Below are 19000 nucleotides of genomic sequence, written 5' to 3' on the forward strand. Positions count from 1 at the left end.
GTGTTTTAATACTAGTTTTGAAACCATGATTTTTAGTTTTGACCCCTCCTGCAGCCCCTTTATATTCATACATATTGTCCCTTCCTATCACCTTGTGGTTTACACTTACCCCAGTGCTATTCTGCTCTGTTGCCTCCTGCCTTTTGCATTCTTTCTTGGGGTCCTGTTCATCTGAGCTCTCACCCACTAACTAGCTCAGAGCCCTCTCCTGGGTTCCGAATACTCCTCGCATTGATGACACTTTGACCCTTTTTGTTTTTTGCCTTGGGTTTCTCTGCCTTCCACTTTTACTCATCTCCTTTCTGTCTTTTGCTTCTGTCTCCATTTTGTTTCCCTCTGTCTCTCTGCATTGGTTCCCATCCCCCTGCCATATTAGTTTAACTCCTCCCCAACAGCACTAGCAAACACTCCCCCTAGGACATTGGTTCCGGTCCTGCCTAGGTGCAGACCGTCCGGTTTGTACTGGTCCCACCTCCCCCAGAACCGGTTCCAATGCCCCAGGAATTTGAATCCCTCCCTGCTGCACCACTGCTCAAGCCACGTATTCATCTGAGCTACCCTGCGATTCCTACTCTGACTAGCACGTGGCACTGGTAGCAAACCCGAGATTACTACTTTTGAGGTCCTACTTTTTAATTTAGCTCCTGAAATTCGTCTCGTAGGACCTCATCCCTTTTTTTAAACCTATATCATTGGTACCAATGTGCACCATGACAACTGGCTGTTCACCCCCCCTTTTCAGAATGTCCTGCACCCGCTCCGAGACATCCTTGACCCTTGCACCAGGGAGGCAACATACCATCCTGGAGTCTCAGTTGTGGTCGCAGAAACGCCTATCTATTCCCCTTACAATTGAATCCCCGATCACTATCGCTCTCCCACTCTTTTTCCTACCCTCCTGTGCAGCAGAACCAGCCACGGTGCCATGAACTTGGTTGCTGCTGCCCTCCCCTGATGAGTCATCCCCCTCAACAGTACTCAAAACAGTGCATCTGTTTTGCAAGGGGATGACTGCAGGGGACCCCTGCACTACTGTTCCTGCTGGTCTTCCATTCCCTATCTGGCTGTGGACCTTTCACCTGCGGTAAGACCAACTTGTTGCACGATCTACTCACGTCATTCTCAGCATTGTGGATGTTTTAGAGTGAATCCACCCTCAGCTCCAATTCTGCAACGCGGTCCGTCAGGAGTTATGAGGAGATATTGAGACGATTTCCACAGGAACAAAGGCAAAGGAGATTGAATGGACGTTTTTTTTTTAAACTTAAGGATACTGATTGAGTGACTAGGTAAAAACTATTTTCCTTGGAGCATGTAATACTTTGCCACAGGCAACAGTTGAGGCACAGGCCATTGCATTTTTTAAAGAGAAAGGTTGATAAACATTTGTAACAGAAAAAGATACATGGCTTTGGGAAAGAAAGCAGAGCTGTGGGATTAGTTTGATTTGCTCCCAAGAGCCAGCAGAGAGCCGATGGGCTGAATGACTTCCTTCTGCACTATAACTTTCTATTGTTCAAAATTCTCTCTGAAGAAACTCAGCCTCAATGCATGGGAATGGAATAAATATGCAAGAATTTTACTTTTTAAAACTTAAAATCCTTAGTTTCAGTATATTTAAATAGCACCTACTTCATTGCATCCATGCATATTAGTGCGACAAATGGGTGGATTTGCTCATTTAAAAAAGATTGGATCATGTACTGCTGTTGAGTTAAAATTATAGTGTCCTTTATTCCGATGATGTGTCAATTTGAAGAACGAAGTGCTGTAAACAATACATATTCTTATATGCTAAACAAAACGCATTTTCTGTTTCTCGCTCCACAGATGCTGCCTGACCTGCTGAGTATTTCCAGCATTTTGTTTTTAATTTCAGATTTCCAGCATATGCAGTATTTTGCTTTTGTAATGCAGTTATCGATTGACTATTTCTGGAGATTTATAGACTAAATAAAATAATTGAGAAGCTCATCAAACTAGTTGTCAGAAGTAACCAAATGAAAAAACCTAATAAAATGACAACCAATAGGTTTCAAAAGGAGTAGATTTTAACTGACCAACCAGAGAGTTTGAGATGGTGACAATAAACATTGACAAGGTAAAGTCATATGAAGTAATGTGTCTGGACTTGTAAAATGTCTTCGATAAAATTATAATTCATTGGCGTGACATTTGCCTTTCACAGATACAAAATCAAATGAGTTGTCTTCTATGAATTTTAACTCATTTAAGTTACCTGAACTCAAAGGAAATTAAGTGCACAAGACTAAGGGGACAAGTTTCGGCCGCCCGCAAGAATGGCGCACATCGGAGAGGCCCGCCTAATTTATAAAACAAAAATTGCGCCGAATACTTACCTCGCGATTCTCATGTAGGCCCATTTTCACCTCGGCGCTGCACAATAGGAGCTGCTGGGGGCAGAGCTACAGCCCTGCGCCATAAACAGTGCCGGGTGCTGCGCGCGTGCGCAGTGGAGGCTGCGCGCGTGCGCAGTAGCTGCCGGCGTCCTATCTCTGGGGCGACGACCCTATCCCAGGCCGAAGGGACGTCTCCCCTATCCCGGGCCGAGTGACCTGCGCATCTTACCTCGGTGGAGTGGGCCCCGCACGAAGAACTCCTGGCAGCCGGCGTCGTCGTTGGCAGGGTCCGCCCGGCCAGACACTCGCTGGGGGCGGGCCCTGCCCAAGAGTCGGCAGCCCAGAATCAACTGCTTGCGGGCCCCACCCGAAGTCCTCAGCGGGGCCCGGCTTCTATGTCGTCGTCTTCTCTCTCCCCGCCCCCACCATCTTCCTCTCTCTTCCCCCATCATCATCTCTTTCTCTCTTTCCCTCACCCCCCCCGCCCCCTCAAAATCTCTTCTCTCCCTCCTCCCGCCCCCCAATCTTCTCTTCCCCCCCCCCCAAAATCATCTCTTCTCTTCCCCCGCCCCCCCATCTTCTCTTCTCTCTCCCCCCCTCCATCTTCTCTTCCCTTCCCCCCTCCCCCAACCCATCTTCTTCTCTTCCCCCCCCCCAACCCATCTTCTTTCTCTCTCTTTCCACCCCCCCCCCCCATCTTCTTCTTGGTGCTGCTGCAGGTGAGTAGAAATAATTTATTTATTAAATTATTTTTAATTTTTAAAAACATTTTTGATTTGAATTTATGTGGATTGATTTATTGTTTTTTTTATGGATTTATTTTTTTATTATTGATGATGGCTTTTATTTGTAAAAGTGAAGTGTTTAAATGTTTGTAAACCCCTCTCCTCTCTTCTCCGCCCACCCCCATCTTTCGTTCTATACGCCCGATTTCCAAGTGTAGGCAAGGTTTTTCCTGAGCGTACAAAAATCTACACTTACTCCATTCTAAGTTAGCTTGGAGTAAGTTTTCACTGCCTAAACTTGCAAAACAGGCGTAAGTGGCCGGACACGCCCCCTTTTGAAAAAAAAAACTATTCTAAAATGAAACTGTTCTAACTCACTACAACTGGAGCAAACTAAAGGCCGAGAATTGCAATTTCTAAGTTACTCCATTTTAAACAAGTTGCTCCAAAAAAATAGGAGCAACTCGGGCCGAAACTTGACACCCTGGAACCTACTACAGATCTTTATTTCTTTGAGTTTTGAAATTAGATGAAAAGATTGAGACTACACTTTCAATACAATTCAATTCCAATGAGCACTGAGATTAAAGACAAATTTGATAAATTAAAATTAATTTCCAAAACATTTATTGAGAAAGGTAACAAATCTATTATGGATATTGCTTTGTATTTTTCACTTTGTATTTGCAAATCTCCTGTGATGGGGGACTCTGTTATGGTGGTACTGCTGAAGTCCCTGGTACTTGTGTGACGCAAATGTTATCTACCACTTGGCAGTCCCAGCGTGGATGTTATCCAGAGACTACTGTAAGCTGCCAGGGCTTGCTTCATTATTGGAGTTGAGAATGGAGCTGAACATGGTGGAATCTTCAGGGAAGAGCTCCACTCCTGACCGTATATTAGCTGAGCTTCAGACACCACTGGAAACCACTCTGTATACCAATTTTTATTTCAAACGTACAAGAATAAAAAGAGTGTCCAACAAGGAAGTGACAAGGAAATATTTGTTTGCATTTGTTTTGGTTCCAGTAATTGCAATAAAGAGAGTTTGATTTGGTGGGCAAGAGGAATGCAGATTGTGCAGGATCTTGAGTCCATAGCCAGCTGTACAGCTGCAGAGCCTAAAATCCAGAACCCTCGGGATAGAGGCCGTTCCAGGTTTGCGATTTGTTTTCTGAAGTCACGAATTTGGAAACACCCAAGCCCAGGTTCAGGTATTTCCAGATTTCGGAATGTCAGAAAGCTGGGGGGGGGGGGGGGGGGGGGAGGGGGGTGGCGTGGTCGGGCCGGCCAGCTGGCCCCGCCAAAGATGTCGTGGTCGGGCTGGCCGGTGAGGAGGCCCCGAGCTAAGGGCGGCGAGGCCCGAGGTCGGCAGGGTCATCCGGTCTGGATTCTGGAACATTTTATGGATTCGGTCCGGAGTCCGGATTCCGGAACCTTGACGCTGCACCTGTACAGGGTTACTGAATGCTAAGTTATAGTAGTTTAACTGCTGAGGAATGGACAGTGTTGACAGAAACTGGAGCCCTCGGACAAACACAACTTTCTCCTGTGTTTGATTCAAGAGCAGCTGCCAGTGAAACACTTTGAAGTTTTCACTGCCAGCATGCAGTAAGCTCCAGTTGCAATGAATGGAGTTTACTTTTAATTTCTTTTTAAATTAGTAATTCACATACATTGATTACCTGGCCTCCGCACAGAGGAAACAACACCTTTCTCTTTAAACTGTATACCTCATTACAGCACCACCCGAGACCAGTAGTTGCAGTTTAAGTTTCAGCTAGGCAGTCCCAGTTAACATTGCTTGACTCCTGGTCCTAACCAGAAGAGAGTTCTTGCACCTGCAGATTCACTCTTATCGAGCTTTCCCTCCAAATAGTAAAAAAATGTAAATATTTAGAGTGTGGAGGGAACAGTTCTTCTCTCTAAATATTTCAATGAAAATCAGGTGGGTTGAAAAAGTGTCCAGGGAATCCAGCATGCTGCCTGAGCACTTTTTGGAAACAGGTTTACCTGAAATTGCACTCCATGTAGTGTCAAACTAAAGCCAGAGAGAGTCTCATTCTGTTTTACACCAGTCCCAGACTCTAAATTTAGTGATTTTCGATTTGCAGCAATGCAAAATGTGCAGTGAAAATATACCGAGACAGAGCAACAAGTTTACAAACAATATTCAGGAGAATAACCTTCCACTTTAGAATATTCTAAATACTCTGGATCAACATGAACTAGGCAGTTTTTAAACAAGAGGTAATGCATTAGAATGTTATTGTACAAAGGGTCATTTCATCCACTATAAAAATAAATGTTGAGGTCATATGTTGCTGCCACCATATGTTATTTAAAGGACTTCCCACATCATCATAGGCAGTCCCTCGGAATCGAGGAAGACTTGCTTCCACTCAGGTGGCTGTACAGTCCAATGTGGGAATTACAGTCTCTGTCACAGGTGGGGCAGACCGTGGTTGAAGGAAAGGGTGGGTGGGGAGTCTGGTTTGCCTCACGATCCTTCCGCTGTCTGCACTTCTGCATGCTCTTGGTGATGAGACTCTCGGTGTTCAGCGCCCTGCCGGATTTCCTGCATTGCAACAGTGACTACACATCAAGTATTTCATTAGCTGTAAAGCGCTTTGGGACTTCCTGTGGTTGTGAAAGGCGCTCTATAAATGCAAGTCTATCTTTCTTTTTTAAAAAAAAAACGATTGTGTTCTTACCGGAGCAAAGCTGTTCGATCTTTGTGTAGTTTAAACACACAGTGTCGTTAATCCAGGCCATGATGTCATGCCGACTCATGTTTTCACTAGTTACCGACGTAGAATACACATTAACAGCCATTCCCCAGCTGAAAAACAAAAAAAAAGTTTGTTTTAAACATATTCAATTATTTGTTATCTATATTTAAAAAAAGGATTTAGGTTTAGCTCTTGTCCTCTCCCACCTTGATGCATCTTCATTGAAATAGGAGACAGGTACATTCTTACACAACTGCCAAAGCAACATCTTGCTGCGAGACCAATGACAGATGACATGAGACATTGCATTTTCAGTGCTTAAAAACACATTATCCACCTAGTTAAAAGCTGAAAATCCACCAAATTTAGATTAAAAAAAACTTTGTCATGCTGCCAGGAAACTGCTATTACTGAGAACCATGAGGAAGGTTATTCAGCCCATTAGGTTTCCTTATTTCAGAGCCGATGTGCAAATATCACTACACACATTCATTCCTCAATGAAAATCAAATGAAATTCCAAAATAGCTATCCATCCTCACATCTCAGCTATTCAACAGTGGTTGATTTCTTTTCCACAGAGGACATTTTCTTAGTTGCAGCAGCACAGTACTACAGGTATCAAGTTTGCTGGATTATTGGACATCTGAGACTATATTTATCCCTATACTGTGCAATTCCATTATCAGTTTTTATTCAGCCAATGTTTTTATTTTTGAAGGAATTAAATACTTCATTAATTCCTTTGCTGAGAGTTGCTTTACACACTCACTGCTGTGGGGGAACTAAAATCTGGTGTCTTCCCTTGCTTGAGGTTCATTAATGTTGCACTTCAGTTTTATGGAGCACTTAAAAAGTCCAGCACCATGAATGCTCACTACGTTGGAATCAAGACATTAGGGGTAATGTTAACTCCCAAGAACAGCTGGGTTTGGCTCAGGTGAAGTTAAAATTTGAAAAATGACCCCAATCTGCTCACTTCCACTTTTAATGGAAGCAGGCAACCAATCCACTCTCAGGAGCCAGGTCAGGCTGGTAAAAGCTTTTAAGGGGGAAGTCTGCTTCCATCTTAACATGCAATCTATCCCGATTTGTAATTTACAGCCCAAGTTATACAGAGCTCAATTTTGGCCAGGAGTTGCTCTGTTTTTTTTTGGGAGTAACTTGGTTTTTCTGGCGTAACTTAAAAACCCCGATTTTCCCCAATCAATTTGCACCAACGTAACTGAGTTAGTTATGATGTTTTTGGTTAGTTTTTTTTCTCAAAAGGGGGAGTTACCAGCCACCTATGCCAGTTCTGCCCATTTAGGCAATTTTGACCAGCTAATAGTTATTCCATTCCTATTTAGTCCAGCATATGTGGCCACTTCAGAAAACACTTGGAGAGTTAAAGAAATTGGTGCAGGTAGGTACATCGGAGGCCATTCGGCCTGGGATAGGAGCAGAAAGGGAAGCGGAAAGGACCTGCATCTAAACCACCAAGCCTTGCAAACAAAAAGTACTAAGAATTCAATAAAAATTGAAGTCCTACTTTCATCTTCAAACTCGGCCCAGGAAGGTAGTGGGCCAGCCAGTGTGGGAGGCCACTCGGCCAGGGCTAGGGGCGGGCAGGCAGGAGAACTGTTAGAAATCATCGGCAGGCAGGCAGCAGTATCAGTGCTCCTATCCGCCCCATGCCCAACAAAGGAGGAAGAATAAATGGAGAACTTTACCTAAAGGAGCCCATCGCCACGCTCTGAAAGAGAGACACCTACTGTTGATGCAGACTCGCAGCGTTACTGCTCATGGGCGGACATCACCAATGGACTCCACTGCATGTGCAGACGTCCCGGCACAGTTTTCGGCACAGAACGTTGGCTCCACCCCCGACTCGACTGGCCACGCTGCACGACTGCAGTGAAGAGGCCGGACAACGGTCAAAGTGGCAACAACATTTTTCGCTGCGGCGCAACTCTGGTAAGTGCACTGAAAAATGAGCTCGGCCAAAATTGAAGCCATAGTCTCTATGTTTACGTCCGTTATACGAAGGTTAGGAGAATACGAGCGGGCTTGTATGAATTCCTGTGTGCCAATTACAGTAACAAGCTTTTCTGTTCAACCCTCACCAATGCTTCAATATTAAACATCGTGCATACGAGTTCAATCTTCAGTTCATAGGACGCAAGAGATTGCTTACAGGAATGGTTCTTGATAGTGCACAATAGAAGTACCTAAAACAAAATTTACAGGATCATGAAAACATTGAATTCCTAATCACTCTCAGTCTCCCCTTCCTCCTGCATTCTTTTAAAACTCAGGCTAGGTGTCACCGAATCAATGACTTCCTGATTAACCAAATCTTCTGTACCTTCTTGCTCTAAGCTGCATTTCTTCACCTAGATTTCTCAATTTTTTTTAATAACTTGCCGATTTCTAAATTATTTATGTTTTGCAACATGACGACTGCTTGGATACAGGGTCATTCTCAAATCTTTTCTTCAATAGAAAGTAGGTCAGTACTGCAAGTCTTTCTTTATATCCTTGAGCCAGTCACATTTTCCATATTGATCTTCTCAAAATTCCCTGCAACATATCAATATCTATTTGAAGGTCGGATGACCGAAACCACAATACTCCAAACAGGTCAACAATCTACGCAATATTTGAATCACTTCTTTGGTCTTAATTGAATGTATCCCAGTACCAGATAGCTTTTTCCCACTCTGACACCTTAGGACATTTTTCTGCATTAAAAAGGAATATAAATGTAAATTATTGCTAGTGATAATACAATACACACTGACTGATCAATAACCACAACCAAATCCTTTTCCACCTCAGCTGATGGAGATCCCTCAGTGTGGGATAACTTGGTTTGTGCAGTGGGTCAGATGCTATAATTTCATCAATGGAACTTGGGGTATTTTCTAGTAAGTGGCTGTAGGTAATATTCAGGTTATTCTTAAACAAAGAAATCCTCTCAAGCTATATGCTCTCCAGATCTGCTATTTAAAAGTTACAGCATAAAAGACAGCCATTTGGCTCATTATGTTTAAGCAGTGGTAGCCATATGCTCTCATCATCATAGGTAGTCCCTTTAAATCGAGGAAGACTTGCTTCCACTCTCAAATCCAATACAGGAATTACAGTCTCTGTCACAGGTGAGACAGTCATTGAAGGAAAGGGAGCCTGATTTGCTGCACGCTCCTTCTGCTGCCTGCGCTTGATTTCTGCATGCTCTTGGAGACGAGACTCGACGTGCTCAGCACCCTCCTGGATGCTCTTCCTCCACTTAGGGCAGTCTTTGGTCAGGGATTTCCAGGTGTCGATGGGGATGTTGCACTTTATCAAGGAGACTTTGAGAGTGTCCTTGAAATGTTTCCTCTGCCCACCTGGGGATCGCTTGCCTTGCAGGAGTCCCGAATAGAGAGCTTTGGGAGTTGTGTGTCGGGCATGCAGACAATGTGGCCCGCCCAACGGAGCTGGTTGAGTGTGGTCGGTGCTTCGATGCTGGCCTGATCGAGAACACTGATGTTGGTGCGTCTATCCTCCCAGGAGATTTGCAGAATCTGGCAGAGTCATGGTCGATGGTATTTCTCCAGCGATTTGAGGTGTCTACTATATATGGTCCACATCTGAGCCATTTAGGGGGGCGGGTATCACTACAACCCTGTAGACCATAAGCTTGGTGCCAGATTTGAGGGCTTGGTCTTCGAACACTCTCTTCCTCAGGCGACTGAAGACTGCACTGGGACACTGGAGGCGGTGTTGGACCTCGTCGTAGATGTCTTCCCTTGCTGATAGTAGGCTCCCGATGCATGGAAAGTGATCCACGCTGTCAAAGGCCGCGCTGGGGATTTTGATGACCGAGGGCAGTGCTGTGTGGCGGGGTCAGGTTCGTGGAGTACTTTTGTCTTACGGATGTTTAGTGTAAAGCTCATACTGTTGTACACCTCGGTGTAGGTGTTGATGATGGCTTGGAGATCAGCCTCAATGTGCGGAGACACAAGCGTCGTCCGCATACTGTAGTTCAATGACAGAGGATGGGATGGTCTTGGATCTAGCCTGGAGGTGAAGGTTGAATGGTCCCCACTGGTTCTATAGTTTAGCTCCACTCCAGCGGGGAGCTTGTTGAGCGTCAGATGGAGCATTTCAGCGAGGAAGATCGAGAAGAGGGCTGGCGCGTTGACTCAACCCTGCTTGACCCAGGTCCGAATGTGAATTGGGCCTGTGGTGGATCCGTTGGTCAGCATCATGGCTTGCATGTCGTCGTGGAGTAGGCGGAGGATGGCGACAAACTTTTGGGGGCAGCCGAAACGGAGTACTCTACTCCACAATCCCTTGCAGCTATGCTCTCTATCGCAAAGACTGCCTCCTTCCACTTGCATAACATTTACCGCCTTGGCTACTGAAATTCTCATCCATGCTTTTGTTACTTCCAGATTCGACTATTCCAATGTTCTCCTGGTTGGCCTCCAATCGTCAACCCTCCATAAACTTAAGCTCGTCTAAAACTACTGCCTGCACGTTAACCCATACCAAGTACCACTCATCCATCACCCCTGTGCTTGCTGACCCACATTGACTCCTGATCCATAAAGACCTCAAATTTAAAATGCTCATTCTCAAGTTCAAATCCCTCCATGGCCTTACCCCTCCCTATCTCTGCAACCTCCTTCAGCCCTACAACCCTCCAAGAATTGTGCATTTGTCCAACCTTGGCCTCTTGCGCATCCCTCACTCTTTCCATCCCCACCTTTGATGGCTATGTCTTCAGCGGTCTAGGCACAAAGCTCTGACATTCCTTCCCTAAACCTTACTGCCTCCCCCTCCCCTTTAGGATCCTCCTTAAAACCTCTCTCTTTGACCAAGCTTTCAGTCACCCCTCCTAATAGCTCCGCTTTTGGCTCGGCAGCTATGGTCGTCTGATTATGCTCCTGTGAAGCACCCTTGGGACGTTTTCCCTACATGAAAGATGCTACATAAATGCAAGTTGTTATGTTGAGCTGAAGGCAGCTGTGACTTATCCAAGACTGGAAGTCAGCATAGAAGCAATTGTTGAAAGTAGTGGAGGGGTTGAGGCCGGGTGTCATTGACAAACATGCCAGTTAACCCCTTTGCTTGTGGATGATTGAGAGACAACATGTAGATCAGGAAGAGGATAGATTCTTGGAAGTCTCCAGAGACAATGATGCAATGGAGGGAAGGGAAGTCATTGCTGGAGATGCAGTGGCTCCATTCAGATATGCAAGATGGTGAGGGCAGTCCGATGGTAGAGTCGAACCACTGGAAAAGGATGTAATGGTTAACCATTTTGAGCACTGTGGAGAGATCTAGGAATACAAAAAAGAAAAACAATGATGTTTGCAACTTCAGTTAGGGTCGTTTTGGGGCTGTGAGAAAGATGGAAGCCAGATGCGAGGCCAACTGATGTATAATTGAAGTTTTTATCTCACTCCTTTTGGATATCAGAACATTTGCAATTTTGTGGTCTTCAATTGAAGGAATAATCTGGGCTGTGGATTTGTTGCACCAGTGTCAGCCTCGACTCAAATGGTAGCACTCTCACTTCTCGGAGAAGATAGTGGGCTCAACTCCCACTTCAAGCCTTGATAGGGATAAGGATAGGGATAGGGTGGGAAAGCGTAGTTGAGCTCGATCAACGATGTTCTTGTGTTCTTGGAGCATACAATCTGGGCTGACTCTTCAGTGCAGCAGTGACAGAGTGCTGCATTGTCAGAGGTGCCAACTTTTCAAACAGATGTTAAACCAAGGCCCTGTCTGCCATCTCAGGTGGATGTAAAAGATCCTACGGTACAATTCAAATTAGAGCAGAGGCGTTCTCGGTGCCCTGGCCAATATTTGCCCCTCAACCATCACAAACAGATTATCTAGTAATTAATCTCACTGCTGTTTGAGAGACCCTGCAGTGGGAAAATTATCTCTGCGTTTCCTACATTACAACAGTGACTCCACTTTAAAAAGTATTGTAAAGTGCTTTGGGACAACCTTAGATAATGAAAGTGGCTATATAAAAGTGCAAGTTCTTTCTGTAAAAATAGAGGTGATCATATACCAAATATTTAATATTGTAGCAAGTTAAAACTGAAACAATATTACTTTATCCATTTGACTTTCATTTTACCAGTATGCCATTCTGACTTTAAAAGGATATTATCCATGTTCCCTTTGTTAGTGAGGCTCGTAACTTATACTTGGCTAAAGAATCCGCCAGTATTCCACACAGCACACAATGCTCCCAACCTTTGCTTCAGCATTGTAGCATTCTTGCCAGCTCCAAGAAGGATATTGGGGAGGACGTAAACTCATTTGGCTAAAAGCAAGATCAGAATAAAAGTAGAGTATTAAAGAAGTTAGCTAAGCTAAAGGAGGACAATGTGCCAGAACCTGATGGGATGCATCCAAGGATAGGGAGACAAATGGGGGAATAAACAACAATCTTAGAAATTATATTTCTAGGTTTTATTGAGTGGATGTGTGCCTGAGGACTGGAAAGTGGCCAATGTAATACTCATTTTCGAAAAAGAAAGCAGAGCTAACCTAGATAATTGTTAGTTTATCAGTAAAAGGAAAAAAAATTTGGAACTTAAATATCTAGATGGAGAAAATAAATTAGAAGCAGCCAACTCGGCTTTCAGAATGAACATCATGCATGGCCAACCTGAGGAGGTCTTGGAGGAAGTGACAGATATGGTGGATGGGTGAATGTGCATACATGGACATTCAGGAGGTCTTTGACAAGGTACCATGCACAGGAGACGACTGGGCAATATTAAGGGGTATGGAATTGGGGGAGAATAGTAAATTGGATTTAAAACTGATAAGGAAGGAGAGTAGGAATTATGGGCAGTTTCTCAATGTTTTGAAGTACATAGCAGGGTCCCACAGGGTTCTGTTCTGGGATCTCTTCTGTTCACTGTGTAGGTCAATGATTTGGAAATAAAGATTGGGGGAGTGGTGTCCAACTTGCAAACGATACTAAAATAGGATTTGCAGTAAATAATTGTGAGGAACAAAATAAGCTGCAAGGTGGTGGAATGGGCAAAAATATGGCAGTAGGAATTCAGTGTCAGTAAATGTGAGCAGATACATTTTGGTTATTAATAAAAGTAATAATTAGACTTTGAATGATGGAAAGCTGGGTGATATGGAAGAGTAGAGGTTTTATTGGGTTCAGGTTCACAAGAAATTAAAATCAGGTGCTTCAGTGGCAAAGACTATAAAGAAGCTCATGATATACTGGTTCTATGTGGAATTCGTGGATGTGGTGTAGTTGGACTTCAAGGCATTTGACAAGGTGCCACATAAAAGGTTACTGCACAAGATAAAAGTTCACAGGGTTGGGGGTAATATATTAGCATGGATAGAGGATTGGCTAACTAACAGAAAACAGAGTTGGGATAAATGGTTCATTCTCTGGTTGGCAACCAGTAACTAGTGGGGTGCCGCAGGGATCAGTGCTGGGACCCGAACTATTTACAATCCATATTAATGACTTGCAAGAAGGGACTGAGTGTAACGTAGGCAAGTTTCCCGATGATACAAAGATGGGAAGAAAAGCAATGTGTGAGGAGGACACAAAAAAATCTGCAAAAGGACATAAACAGGCTAGGCGAGTGGGTAAAAATTTGGCAGAGATATAATGTTGGAAAGTGTGAGATCATGCATTTTGGCACATTAAAAAAATCAAAGAGCAAATTATTATTTAAATGGATAAAGATTGCAAAGTGCCGCAGTACAGCGGGACCTGGAGGTACGTGTGCATGAAACATAAAAGGATAATATGCAGGTACAAGTGATCAGGAAGGCCCATGGAATCTTGGCTTTTATTGCAAAGGGGATGGAGTATAAAAGCAGGGAAGTCTTGCTACAGCTGTACAGAGTATTGGTGAGGCTGCACCTGGAATACTGCGTGCAGTTTTGGTTTCCATATTTACGAAAGGATATAATTGCTTTGGAGGCAGTTCAGAAAAGGTTCACAAGGTTGATTCCAGGGATGAGGGGGTTGACTTATGAGGAAAGGTTGAGTAGGTTAGGTCTCCACTCATTGGAATTCAGAAGAATGAGGGGTGATCTTATCGAAACGTATAAGATTATGAGGTGGCTTGACAAGGTGGATGCAGAGAGGATGTTTCCACTGATAGGGGAGACGAGAACTAGAGGGCATGATCTTAGAATAAGGGTCGCCCATTTAAAACTGAAGAGAAATTTCTTCTGAGGGTTGTAAATCTGTGGAATTTGCTGCTTCAGAGAGCTGTGGAAGCTGGGACATTGAATAAATTTAAGACAGAAATAGACAGTTTCTGAACTGATGAAAGCAGTTATGGGGAGCAGGCAGGGAAGTGGAGTTGAGTCCATGATCAGATCAGCCATGATCTTATTGAATGGTGGAGCAGGCTCGAGGGGCTGTATGGCTTAATCCTGTTCCTATTTCTTATATCAAAAGATGCAGGCCTAGAAATTCGGGGACTTACTGCTCGCCATTAAGGACGGTTTCTTGAAAAAAAATTGGCCGCCACTGGTGCGGGATTCGGTGGCCGCCATTTTGGCGAGGGCCGTAGCGCTGCCGTTAGTGGTGCTGGCTCTAGAAATGCAAATCAGCAGAACGTTACGTTGCACGCCGACTTGACGCTACGCTCTGTAAACTTTGACCTTTGCGCGGACTTGAACAATGGATCCTATGCTTGCACAAAAAAAAGAGCATGCAGCAGACCTACAGAGGTGCTCTCTGTGCTACTTAAAAGGGACACGCACATCTTTCAAGCAAATTTGGATTTAAGCTTTTGGACTGAATTTTGTATATTTTATTGAAATAGTGGCTTGGTGCAATACATGTTAAAATATTTTTAAAGTGTGCAGGGAGTGCTGCTGGGCGCTTGCAAGGCCTCGAATGGTAAAGGAAGGCATCCGTGAAGACAGAAAATGCTGGAAATAGTCAGGAGGTCAGGTAGCATCCACGGAGAGAGAAACAGAGCTCTCGTCTCAGGCTGAGATGCTGCCTGACCTGCTGAGTATTTCCAGCATTTTCTGCTTCTATTTCAGATTTCCAGCATCCACTCGCAGAGGGACGAGGAAGCAAAAGAAAGGATGCAACAGAGCCCCTCTCTGGCAGGGATATCTGGAACTGAATCATCCACTTACGGTATCCGTTCCCCTTTCCATATTTGTCCCACACCTTACCTTCCCTGTGTTACTGACTATCTTGGCCATAATGACGAAAAAGCCACCACAAAGCAAACTTTCCAATCTAACTTTATGGGCTCAAAATTTTCAGCACACTCACTAGAGATGCGTCGACTTTGTGGGCTTGAAAGGGCGCCGAAAAAATGTCCCCCGATTCTGGCCGCAGTGTTGCCTCTCCCGGGGCTTGGCGCAGGGTGGCTAGTTGATTGGGGGGGCGGAGCTAGGGCCCTGCACGAGAAACAGTGCCGGCAGCTCTCCACATGCGCATTGGAGTATGCGCGCATGCGCAGTAGCTCCTTGTCCCCAGCGCGACCTGCAGCTTGTGTGGGAGGGACCCAATGCTCGCCACCCCTATCCCTGGCCGAGTGGTCTCACGCACCAGCCGGGCCCACTGTGGGACGGAGGCTGATCCTATTGTCTACAAGTGTGAGGGTTGTGAAGCCGGGTGCTTTCTTCATAAGGTCAAGTCAGATATGAAAAACAATGCCACAAAAGTGTTTCAAATGAAAACTTCATCAACATTCCTCACTTCTTTAAATAAAAAGTGTCAGGCAAGACATCCGAAAGCTAGCTTTAGATAAGCTGAGTAGAAACAGGAGTGGGGTCAGAGAGAGGATTCTTTGGGAAGGGATTGGAGCTTGGGCTGAGATACAGCACAGAGACTGGAATCTGGACTTGCTGCGTTGCTGTTCCCGGGCTGAAGATGAAGGTAGGGTAGGACTTACTTCTGTTGCACCGACTGGCCCGCTGACTTCCCGGGCCGAGTTTTGATATGAAGGTCGGACTTAAGTTTTATTTTTTTATTACTTCTTGAATGTTTGTGTCTTCTTCAATGATGACTACTTGTGCTTTTAGTGCTTTGCAAGGTCCTCTCCGCTTCCCTTCCCACCCCTATCTCTGGCTGAATGGTCTCCGATGTACCTACCTTCGCTGATTTCTTAACTCTCCGCAAGGGTTTTCTGTGCGGCCACAAACGCTGGCGTAAGTTAGTTTGGAGTAACTATTAGATGTCCAAAGTGGCTTTAATAGGCAAAATGGGTGTAGGTGGCTGGTAATGCCCCATTTTGAAAAAAAAAAATCCTAACTAACTCACTTACACTGGCGCTATTAAATGTGCAAAATGGGAATTTTTAAGATACTCCAGAAAAATCAAGTTGCTCCAAAAAAAAAAACAGCAACTCCTGGCCAATTCTGAGCCCAAAATATCTATCCATCCATCCAATATGACATTAAAGGGGCTAGACTTTCCACTTAGCTGGCTTTCACCCAAAAAATGGGCGATGTCCCAGCCATAGCAATGTTTCAGCATTCAGGATCGCTGGAAGATCGCCCATTTTTCTGATCGCTACAGCTTATTTTTTGGGGGGGCGCGATAGCGCAACGATGTGGAATGGGCTTTAGCAATGTGAAAGTCAAGACGTCCCTAGCAATGGCCTTTCTGCGCATGCAGTTTTTATTTTGCAAAGAAGGTTTCCCACGTTTCGGGAGGTCAGGGGTCATCTGGGCATGCACTGGAGAGAGAAAGAAAGAGAGCAAGAGAGAGAGCGCGAGATGCTTAAATCATTAACCAAAAATGTCCCAGCATGAGCAAGAGTTGGGGGAGAGTAACCAGAATGTGGAAGGGTGGAGGGCAGAGGTCCTCGTCAATGCTGCTCCTCCTACGTATGCCAACACAGTGTACCCGTCTGTTCTAATAAGCTCAAGAGTGTTTTGCAGGTTGCCCAACTCAACAGGCGCAGAGGGAGGCTGCACCTGTCCCCTTACAGATGATCACCACCACGGGCGCTGAGGAGATGACCACGGAGCCAGGGAAGGAGGATGCCCCTTGTATCCCGGTATCTGCTATACCTGCTGCCACATCATCGTCTTCAACAGAAGCAGCAGCGGGCCCAAACGGCTTGCAGCAGGCCACCCGAAATCATCCAATAGTGTCCACGCCAACCCCACGGAGGTTGAATTTGAATGGGGAGAAATTACAACATGCTGCGGTGCAGAGGGACCTGGGGGTCCTTGTGCATGAATCCCAAAAAGCTAGTTTGCAGGTACAGCAGGTAATCAGGAAGGCGAATGGAATGTTGGCCTTCATTGCGAGAAGGATGGAGTACAAAAGCAGGGAGGTCCTGCTGCAACTGTACAGGGTATTGGTGAGGCCGCACTTGGAGTACTGCGTGCAGTTTTGGTCACCTTACATAAGGAAGGATATACTAGCTTTGGAGCGGGTACAGAGACAATTCACTAGGTTGATTCCGGAGATGAGGGGGTTACCTTATGATGATAGATTGAGTAGACTGGGTCTTTACTCGTTGAAGTTCAGAAGGATGAGGGGTGATCTTATAGAAACATTTAAAATAATGAAAGGGATAGACAAGATAGAGGCAGAGAGGTTGTTTCCACTGGTCGGGGAGACTAGAACTAGGGGGCACAGCCTCAAAATACGGGGGAGCCAATTTAAAACCGAGTTGAGAAGGAATTTCTTCTCCCAGAGGGTTGTGAATCTGTGGAATTCTCTGCCCAAGGAAGCAGTTGAGGCTAGCTCATTATCGGTGACTTGAATATATTCAGATAGATTTTTAACCAATAAGGGAATTAAGGGTTACGGGGAGCAGGCGGGTAAGTGGAGCTGAGTCCATGGCCAGATCAGCCATGATCTTGTTGAATGGCGGAGCAGACTCGAGGGGCTAGATGGCCTACTCCTGTTCCCAATTCTTATGTTCTGATGAATCAGCAAGGTTGGCACGCGCTGCGACGGGCAGGTCCAAATGAGGACATGGTTGCGCTGTGCAGGGAGAGCGTCTACCCAAGATCCAAGTCGAGAGCTCCTCCATGCATTTGGTGGGTAGACCAGGATCATTGGCATAATGTCCGCTCATATCGGAGGGTATGGAGTGCATGATTGCGGCAATGGCCCAACAGACCACTGCCATCCATATCTTGCGGCACGCGATAGTGTCGGGAGACAGCACTACACTCCAAGGTGCCGTCCCACCAACCGCCAGCACAGATGCGAGTCAGGAGAAAGAACTTCCTTCTGACTCGGAAGACATTTCTTTCAAGGAGAAACATCTTCTCCTTTCTCTGCTGCCCCGGATCAGGAGGGAAGCGTGGCCGCAGGTGGGGGGGGCGGTGTTATTGTATTTTAAATTTGTTGGGTAACTTGGGGGTGGGGGGGGGTAGGGTTTTCTTAAAGTAAAAAAAAAGTTAAATTGTTCAAATATTTTACAGCATTTTACAATTGTTGTGCAGTGTTTTCTAATAACGCAAGGTAAGGTAAAACCTGAATACAATTGTTGGAAAATAATGGCCAGGCAAGGATGAAACCTAACAACTGCAACTGTTGTCTTTCCGTAACTGTAACCGTCACCAATGTAAGTTCATGCAAAGCGTTCATTTATGAGCTGTTGACACAAGAGTTTTGCAGCTGTGCAACTCCCACGGGGTTTTTCCTGTCTTGCAGGGAGACATGGGGGCATGGATTCATCGCCAGGCTGATTAAGACCTCGGGGAGGACAGTCATCCTCATCCTCTTCCTCATCTTCCTCTTGCCATCTTTCCGGAGGTGGACCGGCAGCTCCATCTAGCAATTGTTGTCCTCCCCTTATAGCTAGGTTATGCAACATGCAGCACTTCACAATAAACTCAGCCACCTGAAGGTGGTATTGAAGGTTGACTCCTGAGTGGTCCAGGCATCTGAACTCCAATTGTCTTTTCAACGATATTGCGTGTAGCTATATGGCTTTCATTGTAGCGCTTTTCGGCTTCCGTCTGGGGATTACACGGGGGGGGTCATGAGCCAGCTGGCAAGGCCATATCCTTTTATCCCCCAGCATCCAACTTTGTGGCTGACGCTTAAACTGGTCAGAGACAGTGCTCTCACGCAAGATGTGTGCATCATTGATGCTGCCTGGAAAATTAGCACGATTATTTGGTTGTGGCCGACACCGAGCTGCACAATCAGGGAGTGGAATCCCTTTTGGTTACGAAACACCTCTGCATCCTGCAAA

General features: G+C 45.3%; 1 protein-coding gene across 5 annotated transcripts in view; it reads right to left on the reverse strand.

Moving 5' to 3' along the window:
* mapre2 (microtubule-associated protein, RP/EB family, member 2) overlaps nucleotides 1-19000 on the reverse strand; it is a 146300-nt gene that overhangs the window by 32940 nt on the left and 94360 nt on the right. For all 5 annotated transcript variants that reach the window (XM_070892602.1, XM_070892620.1, XM_070892629.1 and 2 more), the window contains exon 2: nucleotides 5800-5927. In XM_070892602.1, coding sequence (XP_070748703.1) covers nucleotides 5800-5920 — 121 coding nt within the window. In that variant the 5' untranslated portion in view covers nucleotides 5921-5927. The remainder of the gene's footprint in view (nucleotides 1-5799; nucleotides 5928-19000) is intronic.

Source organism: Pristiophorus japonicus, chromosome 1 (genome assembly GCF_044704955.1).
Source record: "Pristiophorus japonicus isolate sPriJap1 chromosome 1, sPriJap1.hap1, whole genome shotgun sequence".
NCBI classification, from domain to species: domain Eukaryota; kingdom Metazoa; phylum Chordata; class Chondrichthyes; family Pristiophoridae; genus Pristiophorus; species Pristiophorus japonicus.